Below are 20,300 nucleotides of genomic sequence, written 5' to 3' on the forward strand. Positions count from 1 at the left end.
GCTCCTCTCTCTTCTGTCTTCTCCGCTCTTGGCTCCCCACCCCCTCTCCCTTTCTCCCCTCCTCTTCCCTCCCCTCCTCTGCAGCGCCTGCATTATTTTCTGCCCGCGGGCTCGGCTTGCACTACCACTGCAGCCGGGGAGGTAGGTGGGTGGGTGGGTTGGCTGGTGGGGGGTAGATTGTGCAAGTTGTAGGGGAGGGGGTGCGCCTCTTCTTCCCTGCTCCCTTTACCCCCCTTCGAACTCCTTCCCCTCCTCCCCTTCCCCCTCCTCCCTCCCCGCCCCCACCTCCTTCCTCCTTTCCGAAGGGCTGGTAACTTGTTGTGCGGAGCGAGCGGCGGCGGCGGCGGCGGCACCATCCAGACGGGCACCATGGGCACGTCCGCGCGCTGGGCGCTCTGGCTGCTGCTCGCGCTGTGCTGGGCGCCCCGGGAGAGCGGCACCACCGGAGCGGGTGAGTGAGGACGCGCCCCTCCGCGGCCTGCCCGGACCCAGCCGGGGCGCCAGGGGGCCCCGAGGCGCGGGTCTCCTTTTGCCCACCCCCCTCCTAGGAGGCGCCTCTTCACTCTCGTCGCCTTCTCTCCCTCCCCACCCTGGTGGCGCCTCTGAGCTGTCAGCATCGCGGCTCCTGGGAGCCAGGCTGGGGGGATAGTGGGATTTGGGGTGTCCTAAAGCCTTGCCCGAACTAGTCTTCATTCCCTTACACTGCCTCCCCTAAAACCTGTGCTTTGCCTCGTTTTTCACTCCGCTTGGCGGGGATGGGGAATATGGGCTTCTGAGCCGTTGAACAATGGTTGTGTCTCTTCTGCCAGGCGGGGTGTTAGGAAGGAGGCAGGGGGCCGGGTGGGCCGGGACGTGCACGGCAGCCCCCGGAGCGCCCCTCGACTTCACGGAGGGTAGGAGCGGGCGGTGGGTGAGGAAGGGCGCCTCCGGCGATGCGGGGCGCCGGGTGCCGACCGGGAGTGGGGTTCCCCGCGGCGGTGAGGAACCCGCACGTTCGGTGGGCTGCCGCCGGGAGTCTCCGCCGAGCGGCTAGAAGTGCGCAGCCTGCGCACCCGGACTGCGACCCCGCGGGCGCCGGGCAGTCTCTGTGTAGTGCGGGTTAGAGGAAGAGTGAGACTTGAATCAAATAGGACTCACCTCTAGATGTTTCTCCGCTCTCCGGGGAGCGTTTGTAAACCTCTCGGGTCTCCAGGATAGCTGAACGGGGGAGGGGAGTGGAACGAAGACTTAATCAGGTTAGTTTGCTGAGCCTCGTTCCCGGTGAGATTTCCTCGAGAGGAATTGGGTCCTTATCTGGTGACTGTAATTAGCCTTCATTCTAACCAGTAGATCAAATGGAGTAGCACGAGAGCTGGGAGAGCTGGTGTGTGACTGTGGCTTGTTGGGGAGGGCGGTGGGGACAACTGTCGGGTCCCCAGGGTGTGCCGCACTGGGCCTGGGAGCCCTGTCCTCAGCCACTCTCTCATTTGGGGCCGCACAACTTTCTCAGGCAGGCGACAGGAAGCCCTTCTAAGAGGATTCGGTGAGAATCCTGGCAGGTCCCTGAAGTGATCTCGACATGACACCAAGGGGCTGGCTCGCCACCTCTGGGGAAATGGGACGGAAAACTGCCCCCGTCCTAAGTACCCACTCCAGAGTCCCTAGCTCCTGTCGCCCGGTGGCTTGGGAGACCCGCCTGCCCGCAGTCACGAGGCTCCTGAAGTGAGAGCGAACTTTAATGTATGGTCAAGCAGCCCCTCAAGCAATACTTGTGGGGGTTGAGTCTCCGAATGCCCCCTGCCCTTAGGTTCTGACTGTCCCGAGCGTGAGAAGCTGCGACGGGCTTTTCTGCGCTCTGCGATTGGCTGGCCGCCCGATCACGTTTAGGTTGGTCACGTGGCTCCGCGGGCTCGTAATTTAGCAGCCTGAGAAATGTTATCTTTAAGGGAACATGAAAAACTGACAGGCTCCAATGGACTGTTCTCTCAAATGCTTTCCCCTGCCTGGACTCCCTGAAAAACGGCGAGTGTCTAGTGAAGATGACCCCTGATGTGTAGCCAAACTAAGAGATTGGAAAAGCCCTGAAAAGTTTTCAGACTCTAACATTAATCATTAATGGTTGAGCAATACTAACTTACTAAACGATTTCTCAGAGTAGTGCCATGGCTTACATTACACCTTTCATATCATTTCAAAAGACTCCGATATACCAGAAACCACTGATGACTGTCCAGAAAGGTGGGAGAGAAGATTCGTTTTTGCTGCGTTCTTTTCATATTCTTTTAACTTAATGTATAATAACTTTCCACTGGAGGTTAACTTTATCCTATAGAACGCTATGAATGCACCTAAATTGTCGAAATGAGTTAGTCGAAGCCATATGTTCACCTTGTATCAGGTAGGTGAGCCTCCCTTTTGCTCCCCTAGGTCACATGTGAAATATGTGACATGCCATGAACAGCGGAAAACAGAAGCCCGTGTAAGACTTAAATTCTTCGAAGGAAAGGAGACACATCCTTTCTGAGCTGGAGGAAATTGGGGGTTGGCTGAGGCAGGTATTGACCCTAAGCTAACCCAGGCTGGCTCCTGTCTGAAGTTCAAAGCCCCAAGGCATATGGACTGACTTTCTGGTCCTGGTCTTCTACACTCTGCCCATACACACGCATGATGCTGGTCTAAAATACTCTAGGACAGGGCACGTGTGCTTTAAGACTCTGCCAAGGAACTTAAAGTCAGGCCAACAAGAGAAATTAAAATTCAGTAATGGAGCATACCTGATGGAAAAAAATCCCTGGGAGTTCCAGGACATTTTCCTCCAGCCTAGGTAGCCAAGATTAGGATCTGGGGTACTATATATTCATTAAGGCCAGAGCCTAGAAGAACCAGGGTTTTGTGAGAGCTATTCAGATATGGCTAGCCACCAACAAAAGAGTCAACGGAACTTCTCCTCTTGTGGGGAGTGGGTTGGTGAAATTGGCAGTACCTGGAGGGACAGGAGACCGGAGGGCAGAGGGAAAATAAACCTGACTTATCCAGATAGCACCAAGAGGAGATATGACAATAATCGTAATCCTCATCTAGATCCAAGAATGAGCATGTGAGCAGGGACTCTTTAAAGGAGGGTCACCAGTCAGGCCTTCATTGGCAATGACGGCTGCCCGTGGTCTGGAGCAGCATTGCTCCCCAGATCGCCCCTTTGCCCAATTCACGTGACATTTAGCTGTGTACCTGCCCTGGCTCATTTTGGTTCTTTGCTCGAATTGTTTGGAGTCCCTAGATACCTAAAGCATGTATAAAGGCCAAGTTCAGTAGGGCTGCCAAATGTTAGGACTTCAATATAACCATACTGTATATTTTAATTATAGCAGCCTCCGTGCTCAAAAGAAGTGCTTCTGCCTTTTATAAAATTGGATACCCATAAACCCAATCTCACTTGAGTAGTTTCGTTACAGTTCTAGGAGAGGTGAAAAATAGTCACAAGCCCCTTCTGTTCCAGGAGGAATGTCAAACTGATCGGACTTAGCAAGAACTCCTAGAGTAGAGCACAACCAGAAGCTCAAGGGAACAGCCCCCAGCCGTAGGGCTTCGGGTTTTGGTCCAGAGACCAGAAGACCTGGAGCACCACATAGAAATGTAGCTATTAGCTATTTAGACCATTTTCTAGTTCTTACAGAATGTGAATAGAGTTGTCCCTCTCTAGAGGGAATAGTGATCAAATTTAGGTGGTCATCTATACAATTTCGAGTCATAATTGAATTTACTTTGGATACTGACCTTTCTTTGGAAAGCCACCTTCACATTACTAGTCTATAAAAAATTAAATCCCTCGAAGGACTATGATAAGCTCTATAATGAAGCTTATGATAAAAGTACCTGCCTTAGAAGCATTTCTCAGGGTGGGCTAATACGGCTGCTCTCCAGGTGGTTACGTGATAGACTCAACATTGCTTCGTTTGTTCCCGTCTGTGGTTAAGCCACAGCACGGAGACTGCTTTCAAGAGAAAGAGTCCAAGAATACCTGGGCAGAGATGGAGGAGATGTACCTGTTGAGCAGAAGTAAGTGGTCCAGGGGCAGTTTTCTGGCCCACCTAAAGAGTTGTTGGCTAGGAAATCTGAAGACTGATAGCTTTTCGTAGGACTTAAAGACAGAGGAATGGCTTAGCTCTAGGAGAATCTGGCTTTGTAAAGGACGATTACCTCAGTTTCACTCCGCATTTTTTCAGTCCGAATTGGTGTCTCTGCTAAGCTTTTCTGTTGGTTTTCAATAAAAATTCTAAACATTGTTAACACTGCCTAGTTAGATACACTAGATGCACTGCAGGGACTAAATGAGATGGCAGGTGATAACTTAAACTTAGCACACGTTGCCCTTCATGCGAAGTTTCCTAGAAAAGTTTGGGCCTGATGGCTAGATGGTGGCTCTAAATTAACGAGAGAATGCCTGCCAGGTGCTGAGAGAATAAATACAGCGATTCTGCTAGAAGTGGCTTAATATCTGCTTAGAGATCCTTTGCCCACTTTGTATTTTAAAGATGCTGCATGGGTGGGCGGAGCAGGGAAAGGGCATTCATGGCCCTGTATTTAAGAGAGAACTCTGGGGGCAGAAACTATAAGATAGGACCATGGTTGTGGGAGAGGGAGGGGTGGGCTATCGGGTCGGGCTTGTAATTTGCCGAACAAGGGAGGCGATAAAACCCTTGGTGATAGACAACATTTGCAAGTTACATCGTGTGTTATAATTCTTCCCCCAGATACTATGAGTAAATAAGGTTCTTTTATAGACTGCCTCTAATCTTTAGCTTTCTTAAGATACCTTTCCAAGGTCTGAGCTACTAACTGATCTGTAGGTTCCCTAAGTAGGTGGTAGCTTGATGCCAGCATCCTTTGTACCTCTGCTCAAAAGCACTTGACTTCCATTTACTGAGTGCCCACCACATGCCATATAGCACCAGGCATAGGCGACACAGCGACCAAGAAGTTGGGCTCTTCCTTCATGACATTTAGTGTAGTGGGAAAGTCAAACCAGGAAATCAGTGATCCAGAGACAGCCTGGAATAGAAGCTCTGGATGGGAGCGAGCAGACCCAGTGGTCAAGACTTAATCATAAAAGAGGCAGGTAGCAGCTGAAGATTGCTGGAGGTCCCACACACCACACGGGTCACAGCTTATGAAGATTTCTCAAAACTCACCGAGAACTTAGACTCTCATGTGACAAAGCCAGGAATTAGTCCATCTCTGCAGATGATCCTACAAAGGTGATAGCACTCAATCAACAATGGATGGCTGCCAACGTTACCAAAGAGCGCTAAAATCCGTCAGAGGTAAAAAGCCCCTAAATTTCTAACTTTACCAGTGAGCCCTGCGTGCCGGAACCGCTCTCCTCACGTGGAAACGAGGCTAACGGACCCACACTGACACACTCATTCTGATATATAAGTGCAGGAAAGTGCTGTGTTTTTAAATGATAAAGTTTCTGAAGATGAGGTGAAAGTACCCTCGTAGGCATTGAGAACTGTGGCCTTTGTAACCTAAGAGTCTTTCAAAGTATGCTAACTAGTGAAACAACTGCTCATACTTGGTTTCAAGTTCAGAAAACCTGGGAAGAATGCTTTGGGAAAAAAATCTGTAGTTCAGACCAACTTCATTAGTGAACTAACAAATCAACGGATGGCACTCGCTAGTGCCTAAAAAAATTTTAGACGTCAGGCACCCGGTCCCAACTTACAAAGACACATTCCAGGCCCTGCCATAGGGGATCTCCGCTTGTAGAGATGGAAACACGTAGGTGAGCACATCTCAGTATGTGACGCCTCTGTGACAGGCACAGGAGACAGTGAGAAAGCAGCCAGACCACACCTAATTGGTCAAGAAAGCAATTGAGGGGCTCGTTCAAGGATGACATTTGAACGGGTGGTAAGCAATAGGAAGAAGCCGGGGGAAATGGGTAGGAAACTAGACTCAATCCTAGAGCCCGTGAGAAGCCTGCAAGTGATCCCATCCCTGGCACTCTGGGCCATTCTTGGCTGCCTGATTCACCATGTTGATGTGGATAGAGAACACGGCAGCCTGGAGGCAGAGGAACAAGAGACAAATTTAGATCCAGTGAGAGATGAGTGCTTGGACATGCCCAGGACTTGATGGCAAAATGTCAGAGGAGAAGAATCTAGGCTCACGGTTGGACTACTGATTTAGAGTAAGTGGTGGGTCAGTCAAAGATCAGGCACATGGGGATGGGAAGACAGATTTTAGAAGAACCTCTTTACCGTGTATGCCTATTAAGATATCCAAGTAGATTTTACCTAATGGCACAAAGGTCGTCATCATAATCTCTGTTGTTCGATTGGCAGTTGTCACCTATGTCCATTCAGTGATGCACACGACTTATGGGGTGAGTACTATAGAGTCCAACCCTGAGAATGAAGTAGTCACCCGCATTGTGGGTAGAATCTTAGCCTCCTAACCTTCCCGCAGTGGTTTCAGAGTGTGGTCAGGGACCAGCTAGGTCAACAGCCTCCGGGAACTCAGTAGAAATGCAGACTTGGGCCCCATGCTAGACCTACAAAGTCAGAATCTCTGGTGAGGGGGCAGCATTGTTTTAGTAAGTCCTTCAGGGGTTTCTGATACAAACTCGACCTTGAGAACCACTGACTTTTACCACCCACAAAACTAATAACTTCCCAAATATATCAGGAGGGCCCTAGCTCTTTCTAGACAAGAAGACCAAGCATGATAGTCCTTCTAGGAAAAGACCTGCTAGGGATACTGAGGCAGCAGTTTTTAAAAATCAAAATGGGGATGGGAGGGTGGGCTCTATCTCAACAATAAGGCTGTGTTAGGACAGTGACATCCTGACAAGTGATAGTACCTAATTCTGGATTAATTTAAACTGACACTACTACCCACATCACAAGTCAGCAGAATATTCTGGAAGGAAGTGGTCCTGAGTCAGGTGCTCTAGTGGGTATGCGTGCTCAATCACATGGTATCTGGAGCCAGACTGCCTGAGTTCAAATTCTAGTTCTGCCCAAGGTGATCGTGGGCAAATACTGTCCTCCCTTCCCCAAACAGGTTCCCTGGTATGTAAAAGGAGAACAGTAGCGCTGACTGTGTAGGATTGAGAATTAAATCAATTAAGAAACTGAGGTCTTTGTGTTTGGCTAAGAATAAAAATTAAGTTATTTATCCATGATTCCCAAGATCATCTCAATCTGATGTAAATGGGAAAACTGACAATTGAACTGTAGGATTGAGTGAATCAGGATTAACCCAGGTATTTCACAGTTTTTAGTTGGCCCCCGACTGGTTCTCACAAGGCTTGAGAGGCTGTCTGTAAGGCCAGAATACAGCTCAGTCCCTCATCCTCAGTTCCTCTTACTAACCTTCTTCCCTTGTAGGAAAACTTCTTTGCTGACTTGAAAAGCTGCTTGTCCTAAAAGGAGTTTTAGCCTATGAATAGAAAGATTGGCGTTCAAGTGGCAAGCAGTAGGAATGAGCTGGACTAAAAATAAATGCCCTTGGCAGCCCCAGAAGTGCCAAAACAAATGGACTGAACAAAATTCCAGGAGATGATAACACCCGTACACTCAAGCAAATGGGAGGGCTGTGAAAGATGTGAACACTTGGCCTTGCTGGTCCCAGCAGTGTGGCAGCCGCAGCCCCTCTGTGCAGGCTGAAGTTCATGTCTGAGCCTGACACGCAGAAACATCTTACTGTGGGCATCCCTTCTGGAGCACTCCTGCAAAGGTGCCACTCGAAGCCCTACAGGGAACTTCGTAGCCCACTTGGAAGGCTTGGTATTTACCGTAAGATCTATGCAGTTTTTTTTGTTTTTTTTTTAACCGAAGCTTACGTACTGTTCTTCCATGTTAACCGTTGCAGGGACAATTAGACAACAACGGCAGGCTGACTTCTAAATGCATTAAAACCCCTGAGTTGCTTGGAGCCAGTGAACTGCCAACATGTCTGGGTAGCAACGTTAACTATTTAGGTAAGCAAGGCTCCTGGGACATGGGTGCCTTGAAGTAAGTTTGCAGAGTCTGATATCAACTGTGTAAGCGCAGAATTAGTGAGGAAATCTTCAACGCTTCTGGGCCTTCAGTCATTCATTACAAGTGTAAACAGCCGTGCAGACGACTAGGTACAAGTGACTTCCAACCCCCTGGCCCAAAAGGGTAGGGGTATTCATCCTAAGTATCAGAGCTGAAAGGAAACCCAGATCTAGTCCAACCGTTTGATTTCTTAAAGTTATGGAACGCTTTTCAAATCCTTACACAAAACTCCAATGTTGAAAAGAAATGCTGGTTGAAACAGAGGCGGAATACCCAGGTTCCCTGCTGTCGTAGCCCTTCCCCTGACTGCAGCCACCCCGATGCTGCCAAGGCATTCCTGTGAACCCCGTGACTTTGAGGAACCCGCTAAAAATCACATTGACTCCGACTTTTCACCCTTCTGAGCAGATAGACCCTGGGTTGTAGGATGCCGAGCGCTTCTACTTGTAATTTATTTTCTGAGGCATCATTGGCTTTAGCTTAGCCTAAGCATTGAAAGGACCCTGGGTGTCGATCATTTCAGGCTCACCCTGTTCTCTTTTTGAAAGTATAATGCTGAACTTGAGACTTAACTGTCACGGATGGAAATAGACTACAGGCCCACAATCCTGTAATCCCCCAAAGCTTTGCAAACCGAAAGCTTAATTCATTTGGTGTTTTCGATTCTTTTGGAGCTCTGTACGGCAGCATTCCCAGGTAGGCACCACAGGTGTAAAGGGAGAATCTTCCTGAAACTTGGGCAGAAAACCCACCATGCTGCAAACAGGTGGCTGAGCTCTCCCCGCTCTGCACGATACAGGGGATTAAACAGAACTAGGGAGTCCTTTCTACCCAGGAGCAATCTTTCAAAACAAGGTGCTTAGGAAACTTAAGAAACCGAGGCGCGGCCATAGAGCTTAGGGTCTTTCTTCTCTTCTCTTTAAAGAAAGAGCCCTTTATAAAGCCAGCTAGCTTTACCCACCCCCACTCCCACCACTCTCCTCTTTTAAAGAAGCAGGGATGGTTGGTTAGCAGCTACTCCATTCCTAACGCCATTGTGCTCCTTTCTTAACGGAGAGCCGTGTGTGTCATGGTAAAACAGCTTTATGACCATCGGGCAGAAGCTTGGGTGAAGTGGAAACGTCTGAGATAAGAGGTAGAAATTAAACTCCTTTTTGTCTTGAGTGTCTGTCCTGAGCCCGCTCAACAGCGACTCTTAAAGCAGCATTGCTGGGATGTTAACCCAGCATTTATGACTGTTGATTGCCTGTGTGTTACAGTTACATTCAGAGAGCTTCCTTAAGGTGACAGTGGACTAAACACCAGCCTTAGGCTACTGTGCGCCCATAGTTAATCCCAGGCCAGCTTGAGTGTCTATAAAATCTGTAGTTACAATCAAGGCTCATTGTCAAAGAGATCTGCCAGGTACCTAACCCCAAGTGGAAAACCATCATCTGACGCCTACTTTTTTTTTTTTTTTTTCTGAGGCCTACTTTTAAGTCCCTGTACAAGTCGGATTATATGGTTACCTTTCTGACAGCATAGATATCAACGTCGATGTTTTTGTCTCATTTTGACCAAACAACTAAAACCTTTGGTAACTAACACCTTTTAAAAAGGTATTCTAATTGCAACCTGACTTGTCTTTCCAAGTATATGTATATTTCTGTTCTCTGACTATCATAAATCGTTCTTTTTTTACTTTCCAAGTAAAGTACTCTAAGTAGATTCTTACCACTCCCACAACAGTCAGAGGTCACGGGGATAAAGAACTACAGCCAGTGGGCCCTGGAACAGATAACCCCAGCATTGAGAATATTAAGACTATATCGAGACTCCAGTGATAAAAGGGGGAGGGTGAGAGGCAGCCAGGTACTTCATACTTGGTTTCGCGGTATAAAAACTAGCGTGCGATGCTTCCTGACAGCCTCTACCCTCTCCTTGTTCCCCCTTCTTATGCCCAGTAAAATATTTGTGGATTGAATGAATAGTATGAAATACAGGTAGGAAGAGGAGTTCCCTGGTGGCCTAGTGGTTAGGATTCCAGGCTTTCACTGCCATGGCCCGGATTCAATCCCTGGTTGGGGAACATCCCTCAAGCCACGCAGCACGACCAAATAAATAAAAATGGTTAACATGGTAAACTTTAAAAAATGCCGGGGCGGGAGGGGGGTTGGCCACTCAGGGTGGATTTCCTGGTGGCCCAATGGTTAGGACTCAGCACTCTCACTGCTGGAGCCTCGGTTCAGTCCCTGGTCGGGGAACTAAGATCCTGCAAGCCACGTGGTGTGGCCAAAAAAACTAATAATAATTATAAAAAAAAAATAAAAAATGAACTACAGATAGGAAGTGCCGTTGATTCATCCTGCTTTGTATCTGGGTCCCAGCTTAACTACACTCTTGTGGGCAGAGTGCTACATATATAGTTCTTAGACGAGTACATTTAGTACCTAAGTAACCACACACCCATATGGTAAACTAGGACCAGATTTTAATCTCCCTGGGAATTAGCCACAAAGTATAGAACGTTCCCAGACAGTAGGGAGTAGCTGATAGTACGATGCCAACTAGAGCATTGTGTACATGACACAAGAGTTCCAGTCTGTGCTTGTCACTGTAGCATCTGTTCTTATGCCCACATGCCACAGCTGCAGATGCTGAAAGGTACAGGAAGTCGCAAGGCTTTCTGCTGGGAAGACCTCCCTAAGGAATCTGCATGAACTACGTGGCTCCACTGTTTTTCTCGAATATTTGCAGTGTATTTGCTGTAAGCAACCACATCTTTGCCTTTTATCTCGAAGAAATTACGTCCTCCAGAAGGATAGACCTGCTAATGATAGGAAACACCTGAATATCAGCTGTCCCATTCCAGGCAAAAAAAAACTAAGTGCCCTACTTCCAAGTATTCATTCATGCCATTATGTGAATTATATTCATACACTGAGCATAGGAAAACTGAGTTTCAGAAAAATAGAATCCAGGTCTGTGGCTCCCACCTTGCTTTGCTTTTCTCACATCACTAAGTTAAAAACGATCTCCCTTTGGGTGTGGAGAAAAGCGAACCCTCCTACACCGTTGGTGGGAATGTAACTTGGTACAGCCACTATGGAGAACAGTATGGCGATTCCTTAAAACAACTAAAAATAGATCTACCACATGATCCAGCAATCCCATTCCTGGGCACATACCAGAGAAGACCATAATTCAAAAAGATACATGCACCCCAATGTTCACTGCAGCACTGTTTACAGTAGCCAGGACATGGAAGCAACCTAAATGTCCATCGACAGAGGAATGGATAAAAAAGACGTGGTACATATATACAATGGAATATTATTCAGCCATAAAATGAATGAAATAATGCCATTTGCAGCGACATGGATGGACCTAGAGATTATCATACTAAGTGAAGTAAGCCAGGCAAAGGCAAATAGCATATGATACCGATTATATGTGGGATCTAAAAAAGTGATACAAATGAACTTATTTACAAAACAGAAACAGACTCACAGACTTCAAAAATAAACTTATGGTTACCAAAGGGGAAAGGTGCAGGGGGGGAGGGATAAATTAGGAGTTAGGGATTAACTACTAGGTATAAAATAGATAATCAACAAGGACCTACTGTATAGCACAGGGAACTCTACTCAATATTCTGTAATAACCTATGTGGGAAAAGAATCGGGAAAAGAATCTGAAAAAGAATGAAGATATATACATGTATAGCTGAATCACTTTGCTGTACACCTGAAACTAACACATTGTAACTCAACTATAATACAAAATAAAAATTAAATTTAAAAAATGATCTCCCTTCACCTCTTAACTGTACCTTCTTCGTGCTTTTTATCTTATCTTGGAGTCATTTTGTAAACATGTCTTTTTCCAATTAGACCTCCAATTCTGAGATGAGGAAGCATGTATTAAACCTCACGCCTTTTCTAAATATCCTTTACTTTGCTCGTAATAGAAGCATCATTGATGAGTAACAGTATAGAATGTGGACAAGAAATGCCATTAAAAGATCAGGATTTGGCTGCATGATTATAATGACACAAATGAGTTAAAGGAATGGGAGAAATGAGTCCACAGGTGAATCCCCTGCCCTGCCACCTGCAGTCTCTGGGCAATCTACGTTCCTTCTATCTTGGTCTGGCTCCCTTGACCCAAGATTACTATTTCCAGCCACCATGCCTAGTTTTCAGGAACCAGAAAGGAATAAAATTAAGGAAGCTGGATCCCCTGTGCCTTTGAGTCTATTTCCCAGAAGTTGTATATACCATTTCTGCTTACATCCCATTAGCCGGAACTTAGTCCCATGGCTATGCCTCCTGCAAGAGAGGCTGGGGAATCTAGTCTTATCCAGATGGAGTGTGCCCAGCTAAGAACTCAGTTACTGTCAGTCACTGCCCCAAGGCCCATCCAGCTCTGGCCCCTACAGTGTTATGGCCTCTGAGTCTGCAGCTGTCCCTCCAAGAGGACTCCTATCCATGGGTTTCAGGTAACGAGCACCTCTAACTTACGATCCTTGTGTCCCAGCTTAGCTAAGTGTTCCCTCCTGATTTTAGGAAGAAAAGCCAAATGTGAACCCTCCCAATTCCAGTGCACAAATGGCCGCTGTATTACGCTGCTGTGGAAATGCGATGGGGACGAAGACTGTGCTGATGGCAGTGACGAAAAGAACTGTGGTGAGTAAAGAGCTGGACAGTCTCACCTGCCACCTCACTAGGACGTACACATTGTACTGAAAGATGATGATATTATATCTTAGTGTCTACAAATGTATCGAGATTCTGAAAAATAGAATCCACTCCTAAAAACTGCTTTGAACTCGAGTCCAAAGATTCTATACTTCCTGGTCTGGAGGGATATGATTGTTTGATGTGAAGTTAGCGACTTGAGTATGGAATTTTGAAGATACAGTGGAGTTCCTTTCAAATGGTAGACGCGGTTGATCTTAGATCAGACAAAATTTTGGTATAGGAAGCTAGAGGAAGGAAGGGGAGGACCAGAAATAGAGACAGACAGAAGACTGCTTTGAACAGTTTTTTTTTTTTTTTTTTTTTTTTTTTGCGGTACGCGGGCCTCTCACTGTTGTGGCCTCTCCCGTTGCGGAGCACAGGCTCCGGACGCACAGGCTCAGTGGCCATGGCTCACGGGCCCAGCCGCTCCGCGGCATGTGGGATCTTCCCAGACCGGAGCACGAACCCGCATCCCCTGCATTGGCAGGTGGACTCTCAACCACTGCGCCACCAGGGAAGCCCCAGACTTTCTTTTTTTAATTCTCAAATGGTTCCAATCCCCAAAAAGCAAGCCGTGGACGGTAAGAAATCCCCTGCAGTTTCAGGAATTAATTAACTCCTGGTATAGAAACTATAAGCCAGCCCAGATCAAAGATCAGATAAGGATTCTTTTTTTAATTCCCTGTCTACAGAGATGCTGATTTTAAAGCACTAGGCAAGATGGAAGACATTCTTTCCCCAAGAAAATAGGGATACGCCATCATACCCATTGATCAGCATCTATTAAAAGATCATTATGAGGGCTTCCCTGGTGGCGCAGTGGTTAAGAATCCGCCTGCCAATGCAGGGGACACGGGTTCGAGCCCTGGTCCGGGAAGATCCCACATGCCACGGAGCAACTAAGCCTGTGCGCCACAACTACTGAGGCTGCGCTCCAGAGCCTGCGAGCCACAACTACTGAAGCCTGAGCGCCTAGAGCCCGTGGTCCACAACGAGAGAAGCCACCGCAATGAGAAGCCCGCGCGCCACCACGAAGAGTAGCTCCCGCTCACCGCAACTAGAGAAAGCCCGCACGCAGCAACAAAGACCCAACACAGCCAAAATTAAATTTACAAAAAAAAGATCATTATGAGAAATGCCTGTCTTTGCAACCTATATAACCTCTCATTAAGCCAGGACAGCTGAGAACTACATGTCAAGATGGCATTTAGGTACCTTGAATACATGCTGAAGTTTGCTTTATGATCCCTTTGTTCTGTGTTGTAAAACTCTTGAAATAAGGTTGTTCATGAATGTCGGTGATAACATTGCCATTTGCCTTTTAAAAGACGTTACATAATAAGGTAGATAGCTAGTGGGAAGCAGCCACATAGCACAGGGAGATCAGCTCGGTGCTTTGTGACCGCCTGGAGGGGTGGGATAGGGAGGGTGGGAGGGAGGGAGACGCAAGAGGGAAGAGATATGGGAACATATGTATATATATATATAACTGATTCCTTTTGTTGTAAAGCAGAAACTAACACACCATTGTAAAGCAATTATACTCCAATAAAGATGTAAAAAAAATCAAAAAAATAAATAAAAGACGTTACATAAAGATGTCCACTATACAAACTAAAAATCCAGAAGAAAAATAGAAGCTAGATGTAGATTTTACCAACTGCCATCTTGTTATGCCCTTACCTACTTCATGCATCATTACTAACTGCTATAGTATAAACATACTGGCAGACAGTCCTGTGCTTGAGCTCTCAGAGCAGCATCATGGATGTCTGCATGCCAATATGTAAATTAGCAGCTCATTTGGAAGCAGAGTAAACCCATGCTGCAATATCAGAAAAGAAGCTTATCTCCAGTCTCAGGACCAAGAATAGTTCTCCAATGTGACACATTTATATCATTTGCATCCTAACACTAAGATTTTAATCTATTCTACAAGATACTGAGTTCCATGCTCTTTCTGGGTTACCGGGATGATATAATTCTCTCACTAATTTTCTCACTAAAGGACCTCACTCTTGTCCACTGTTCTCTTGGTGTAAGTAGCCATTCTTCTTCTGTGCTAAACTATATTTGGCAAAACCCATTTGTTTCTTGTTTTTTTTTTAAGAGAGTAATTATTCTCTCCATGGTGTGAAGTCTTACTTTACCATTTGACTACCTCAGTAGAAACTAACCTGAGTCATTGTAGGGGTCATCGCTGGCTTTTCCTAAAATAGTCTCTGCATAAATCGATTCTAGCCCCGTAACAGGAAGGTTTGGAAGAGGTAAGGAGGTAGATGTACCTACAATCAAGATCATGCAAAGCGGGAAAAAGTAAATATATTCTTGGCCAGAATTTGTCTCTGCCTCTCAGATATGAAGGTAGAGAAGGAAAGTGGGAGCTTTGCTCGGGGAAGCTCTGAATGCTTATTTTGAGATGTTCCTCCATGGAAGGGAAAAGCTACACAATTACTTAAAACTTCCAAAGCCAATTCCTGTTTTTCCTGTCCAACCTCTTGATGTTGAACTTGGTTACAGTTTCAGCAGGGCCTTTTCTTTCAAGCATGTCAACTAGCATATTTAGTCAACTTCAGCTTGGATTCTGCAAGCCGTGTTCCATCAGTCCTAGTAACTCACTCTTCTACAAGTGTTAGGCTGAACTGATACATCAGTAACTCGGATACCCCAAGAGTGGAACTGGTAGTTCTCTTCCCGGGTGGCACATCTAAATTTCTATCCATCGCTCAAGGCCCAGTTCAAACAGCCTATCTTTACCCTCCCAGTCTGTGCTCAGAATGGAGAGAGAGGAACCCTAGCAATCTATCTGACCCTGTGTATCTTGTTCACTTTGTAGTATAACCAGTCTCTTCTATCCCTGTAACATCTTATACTTCTTAAATTCATGAGGTCTCTTTACAACCATTCCGTACTCTCTCTTTTGCAACTTCTGAAGAGTATCACAGGGTGAATTACAATAACTGACTCTGAGACCCTCTGGCACCTTCCTACATGCTCAGGAGAAGATGGGCCTTGGATATCACTTAAACTGTTAACACTGGCGTTTGAGTATTTCAGTGATTTTAGAAGCAGTTATGAATCTAAAAGGTAATGTGGCCTTTCATGTTCCCTTGGCTACACAATTTTAGGAGGTAAATAATCCTTTTCAGATCATCATAATTGATCATCCCATCTTGAGTTCTAGAAATTGACTATAATCACTGTCTCCCCATTAACAATATCTGAGGCTAACCCAGAGTGGCTGAACTCTGAGTGCTGTACCTGGCGTAAACCCCTGACCTGAGGTGGTCCCTTTCATCTTTTCAGCAAATGGTTGGCTTTTAGCTGATTTCCCATTACAGAATATTCGTCAGAGAAGAATGTTTTAAACTGGAAATTCAAGTAGAAAGTATAGGCACACGGGCAAAGAAGAGTAGAATCTGAGGATGACCCTAGAATACCCGATGTGGCTCCATGTCAAGCCCCTTCTTACTCCCTCACTTCCTCACAGGTAGGATGACCAAGCTGCCTGCTTTGCTTAGCACCGTCCTGGTCAACGCTTATCTTCCTGGGAAAATTAACACTGTCCCCCTTCTACTGAGATTGTGTCAATTTGGACAACAGATCGCATGGTCTCCCTAATTGAGGAGAAAAGGCTGCCCTAGTAAGAATTAGTAGCAGAACTGATACCTTGTCTTAGGCAATTTAAGTCTAGTAGTCAGTTGCGGGTGCTGGCAGCTTCCACGGCAGGCTCAGTGTCTTTTAGCTGGTGGATGTGAGCCCACCCTTCGGATGCTAAAATACAACCTCTCTTATACTCAGGTTTGCGCTTTCTCTATTTCTTACCCAGTGGGTTCCTCTGCCCCAATAGACCTGTAGGGGTGACAGTATTCAGTACTGGAGCTGGGTCTTCTGCCTCTGCACTAAACCCATGTGTTGTTACAAGATGCCGCTAGAACAGTTATACTATGATCCAGTCGTTTGACTGTTAAACTTGAATGACTTGGAAGAAATGCGTGAAAAGAACAAAATTATTACTTAATCTCAATGTTACCAAGCAGGCAAGAAGTTCATTATAAGGGATCCCTTCACCTCAGCGTCCTCTAAGTCTCTCAAATGATCACCTTCCTCCTCTGAGGAAAAAGAGGGAAAAAAAAAAAATTTTTCTAAGATTCTCTGGGATATTGGCAGTTGAGTGCTAACTGACTCAGATTTATTTTTTAGAGTAAAACACATCCAAATGCAGTGGTACCCCCAGTGGGAATGTAGGGCTCTTGGGTGAGTGACTTCAACTTTAACCCTGCAAATCAACTTTCGTAGTGAAGAAGACGTGTGCCGAGTCTGACTTTGTGTGCAACAATGGCCAGTGTGTTCCCAGCCGATGGCAGTGTGACGGGGACCCCGACTGCGAAGATGGTTCTGATGAAAGCCCAGAGCAGTGCCGTGAGTGTGACTTGCTTTGGACTTGAACTTTTCCAGGCTGTTCCGTGTCTCATAGCTCTAAGTATTGTATAATCTAAAACTTGATTAGTTTTCCTTGGCCTCCCTTAAAGTTAGGCCAGTTGACTCCGAGGTCAGTCAAATCATTAACAGCCAATCTTTAAAAACATAAAGAATGCTCTTCCTAGTCTAACAAGACTGACGTTCTCTTGGGTAGCTTCGCTACTGAACATTTAAGACTGAAGCCAGAAGATTCAAGAACTCCTTGACTAGGTGCATAGATTTCAAATGTTTGATGATAATGACTCTGAGTGGATGGTACTCTGGTCCTGGAAGCTAAGTCAAGATGTGAGGGTCCCCCCGTGGGCCACGTGTAAGCTTTTAGATGCACAGCTTCTCATGTTGTGAAAAAAAATCTGTTACCGAAGGGGTAAGGTGACTAGAAATAGGATGATAGAGCAATTCTTAAGAAACATGTAACGTAAAGTTATTAAAGTAGGGAGCTTACAGCTTGTTCTGAAATAAGAGAAACTTCATAGGTATGCAAATACGTGTGTATCCTCAAGCTGATATTCAGGAAAAAGTCTATGAGATCATAGAGGAAGATGATTTGGGACAGTTAAATTAGAATCATTTGCATGTCCTGGTGAAGAAAGTCTCGGTGTTCCTTTTAAGGCAGTAGAGGCCTGTTAAAGCACTAAAAGTGGAAGTCTAACATGAACAAAGTTTAGGTCTGGAATCAAGCAGAAAGGAAGGGATGTGTGTGAATTTCAGTTTTCCAGGCAAGAAGTAAGGGAAGTTATATGAGCATTGGCCAAGGGAGGTGAGTTACCATAGGTGAAGACAGGTTCCATGAAGATTCAGCCCAAGTTTTAGTGGGGGATGACCCCATAAAGTCAAGAATTAGGGGGTGTCCCTACTTTGCAAGATGTCAGTGGAAAAGAGGTTGTGAAGGAGGTCTGTGAAGGAATCCAGGCAAAGGAAGACTTCATAGGTGATAGAGCATCTGGCTTTTAATGAAGTTGGGATTAGGTTGCCAGTATCTGGGTCTGTCACTTGATACCCAGCAGATAAATAATGGTCAAGGAGCAGGCCAGCCAATGAACGTAACCACGCCAAGTAAAACAAAAGCCAGGACTGCGCACACCGCGGAACCTTGACGGAGTAGCACGGTCAAGGCTCTCCGGTGGACTGCCAGGTAGCCTAGGTTGGCATGGCTTCCGAGACATGGAGTTGTCGAAGGATCTGCCCAGGCTTCAGCTAGTAAGTCGAATTTCACCCGTGTGCCCGGCCACTGAGTTACAGATGTCACCACTTCCAGGCAGCACAGGAGCAGCAGCTCTGCACTCATGAGTTTGGAGGCTCTTTTGAGACTGTATATCATCAACAGATATGAGAACATGCCGCATAAGTGAAATCAGCTGTGGTGCCCGTTCCACTCAGTGTATCCCAGTGTCCTGGAGATGTGATGGTGAAAATGATTGTGACAGTGGAGAAGATGAAGAAAACTGTGGTAAGAAGATCAGTGTTGAGTGGCTTATCCCAAAGACCCTTTTGCTCAAAGAAGGGTGGGCATGAAGGTGCAGTTGACTTGCCTTTTAATGACCTCACTCTCTGCTCTACTACTTGTCCTTCTTAAGTGCCCTCAAACTCTGAGAGAAGTTTGCATGGTAACTGACCATTGCTTGCTCGGGTGTTTCTTCTAGGCAAATAGAAATAAGAAGGTAAGTCATCCGAGGCACTTCCATGTAGAAGTAGCTCAGTGAAGCCGCAATTCTGTGGACTCTTGTCTCAGCCAGGACAGTAACTCGTGGGCCTTCCTCACTTGGGCTCAATCAAGCTAGAAAGGGACTAGGGCCAGCGAACCCATCCCTAGGTCAAAAATTGGATCTGCTTAGTGGAATAAACTACTGGAGTCTCACGCAAGCATTTCTCAGTCCCCAAACTAGTTTTCCTTTAACCTTTCCAAAAGTTCAACTGGCACAGAAGTAGGATTAACATCTTGCTGGCAGATACCCAAAGCTAACTCTACCCAGCCGGTGGTACCTTTGTCTCCTATCACACAGTTCCTGCCTGTAAAAGCGAACTCTGTTTCCTAGCCTTTCATGTTTCTGCTCTTGGAAAATATGTAATAAAATGCTCAGTGTTAAAGGTGAGGCCCTGGGAAAATCTCTAGGTTAAACGAACATTGCGTTGAATGTTCTTTCAAGCTACCGCCCTTTTTATAGGGCCTCCTGAGACTGACAAGCACAGGCCTCTTGATGCAGTAAGTGTACAATGAGCTGAGGGTACTTGTAGTGGAAACACCAGTCTTGCGCGTAGAAGTCACCTCCTGAGGTCATTACCACTGCACCTAGTCCAATGAGTTTTGGCATTTAATCCTAGAACTGAGCTTTATGGATTGGTAAGCTGCGGCGCTGCCACGTTTCCCTCTGAAATCCAGACTTTGCTTCCCAAGAGAGTCGTGGTCTCCACCCCAATTACCACCAATTATTGACCTTAATTAATTTGGCAGGAACTTGAGTCAAAGTACAAACTGGCTAGTCTGACTAGCTTATCGTTATTATTGCACCTGGCTGCTAGATTGCTGTTCTAGCCCCAGAAGTGACTTTCTAAAACTTGAAAGTATTGAAGACCTGTTATTCCTGATCCTGGTTGGAAGGACCAAAAGAGAAGGAACGGTGTATGGTGTTATAATACACGGGGGCTGCTTTTTGGTGATGGTGTCATAATGCTTATTATGAGTGAATGTTTGCTTATATACCTGATGCATGATAATCTCATCTCATGATATGTGGCCTGGCCTGATGAGCAGTATATCCATTTAAAGATAACTCATGTCTGCCTTCCCCAATGAAGTCTCTTGTGACAGTTTAAGTTATTAATCACTGTACCTTTAAGATGCATCTCATCTCAAATTAACTTCTAGTCTTCAACTCTTTTCTCGGTCCTACATTTCTCTTCTTATTCAAATGTCCTAGCATCTCTTACATGGTAAGACTGTTTCCTAGTATTCTGGGAACTGCCTATTGATATAATCTGACTTTAGCTTTTTTTTTTATTATTATTTTTTTTTATATATATATTTTTTCTGTACGTGGGCCTCTCACTGTTGTGGCCTCTCCCGTTGCGG

At 45.9% G+C, this 20,300-nt stretch overlaps 1 protein-coding gene across 3 annotated transcripts in view; it reads left to right on the plus strand.

Annotated features, from left to right (window-relative positions):
- Positions 1–291: 291 nt before the first annotated feature.
- VLDLR (very low density lipoprotein receptor) overlaps positions 292–20,300 on the plus strand; it is a 31,862-nt gene continuing 11,853 nt past the window's right edge. Inside the window, exons 1-4 of one of the 3 annotated variants that reach the window (XM_060155022.1) lie at positions 292–451; positions 12,575–12,694; positions 17,048–17,170; positions 18,558–18,680. In XM_060155022.1, the coding sequence (XP_060011005.1) occupies positions 370–451; positions 12,575–12,694; positions 17,048–17,170; positions 18,558–18,680 (448 nt within the window). In that variant the 5' untranslated portion in view covers positions 292–369. The remainder of the gene's footprint in view (positions 452–12,574; positions 12,695–17,047; positions 17,171–18,557; positions 18,681–20,300) is intronic. The other 2 variants (XM_060155020.1, XM_060155021.1) reach the window with 2 other exon arrangements.

The sequence above is a fragment of the Lagenorhynchus albirostris genome, chromosome 7 (genome assembly GCF_949774975.1).
Source record: "Lagenorhynchus albirostris chromosome 7, mLagAlb1.1, whole genome shotgun sequence".
NCBI classification, from domain to species: domain Eukaryota; kingdom Metazoa; phylum Chordata; class Mammalia; order Artiodactyla; family Delphinidae; genus Lagenorhynchus; species Lagenorhynchus albirostris.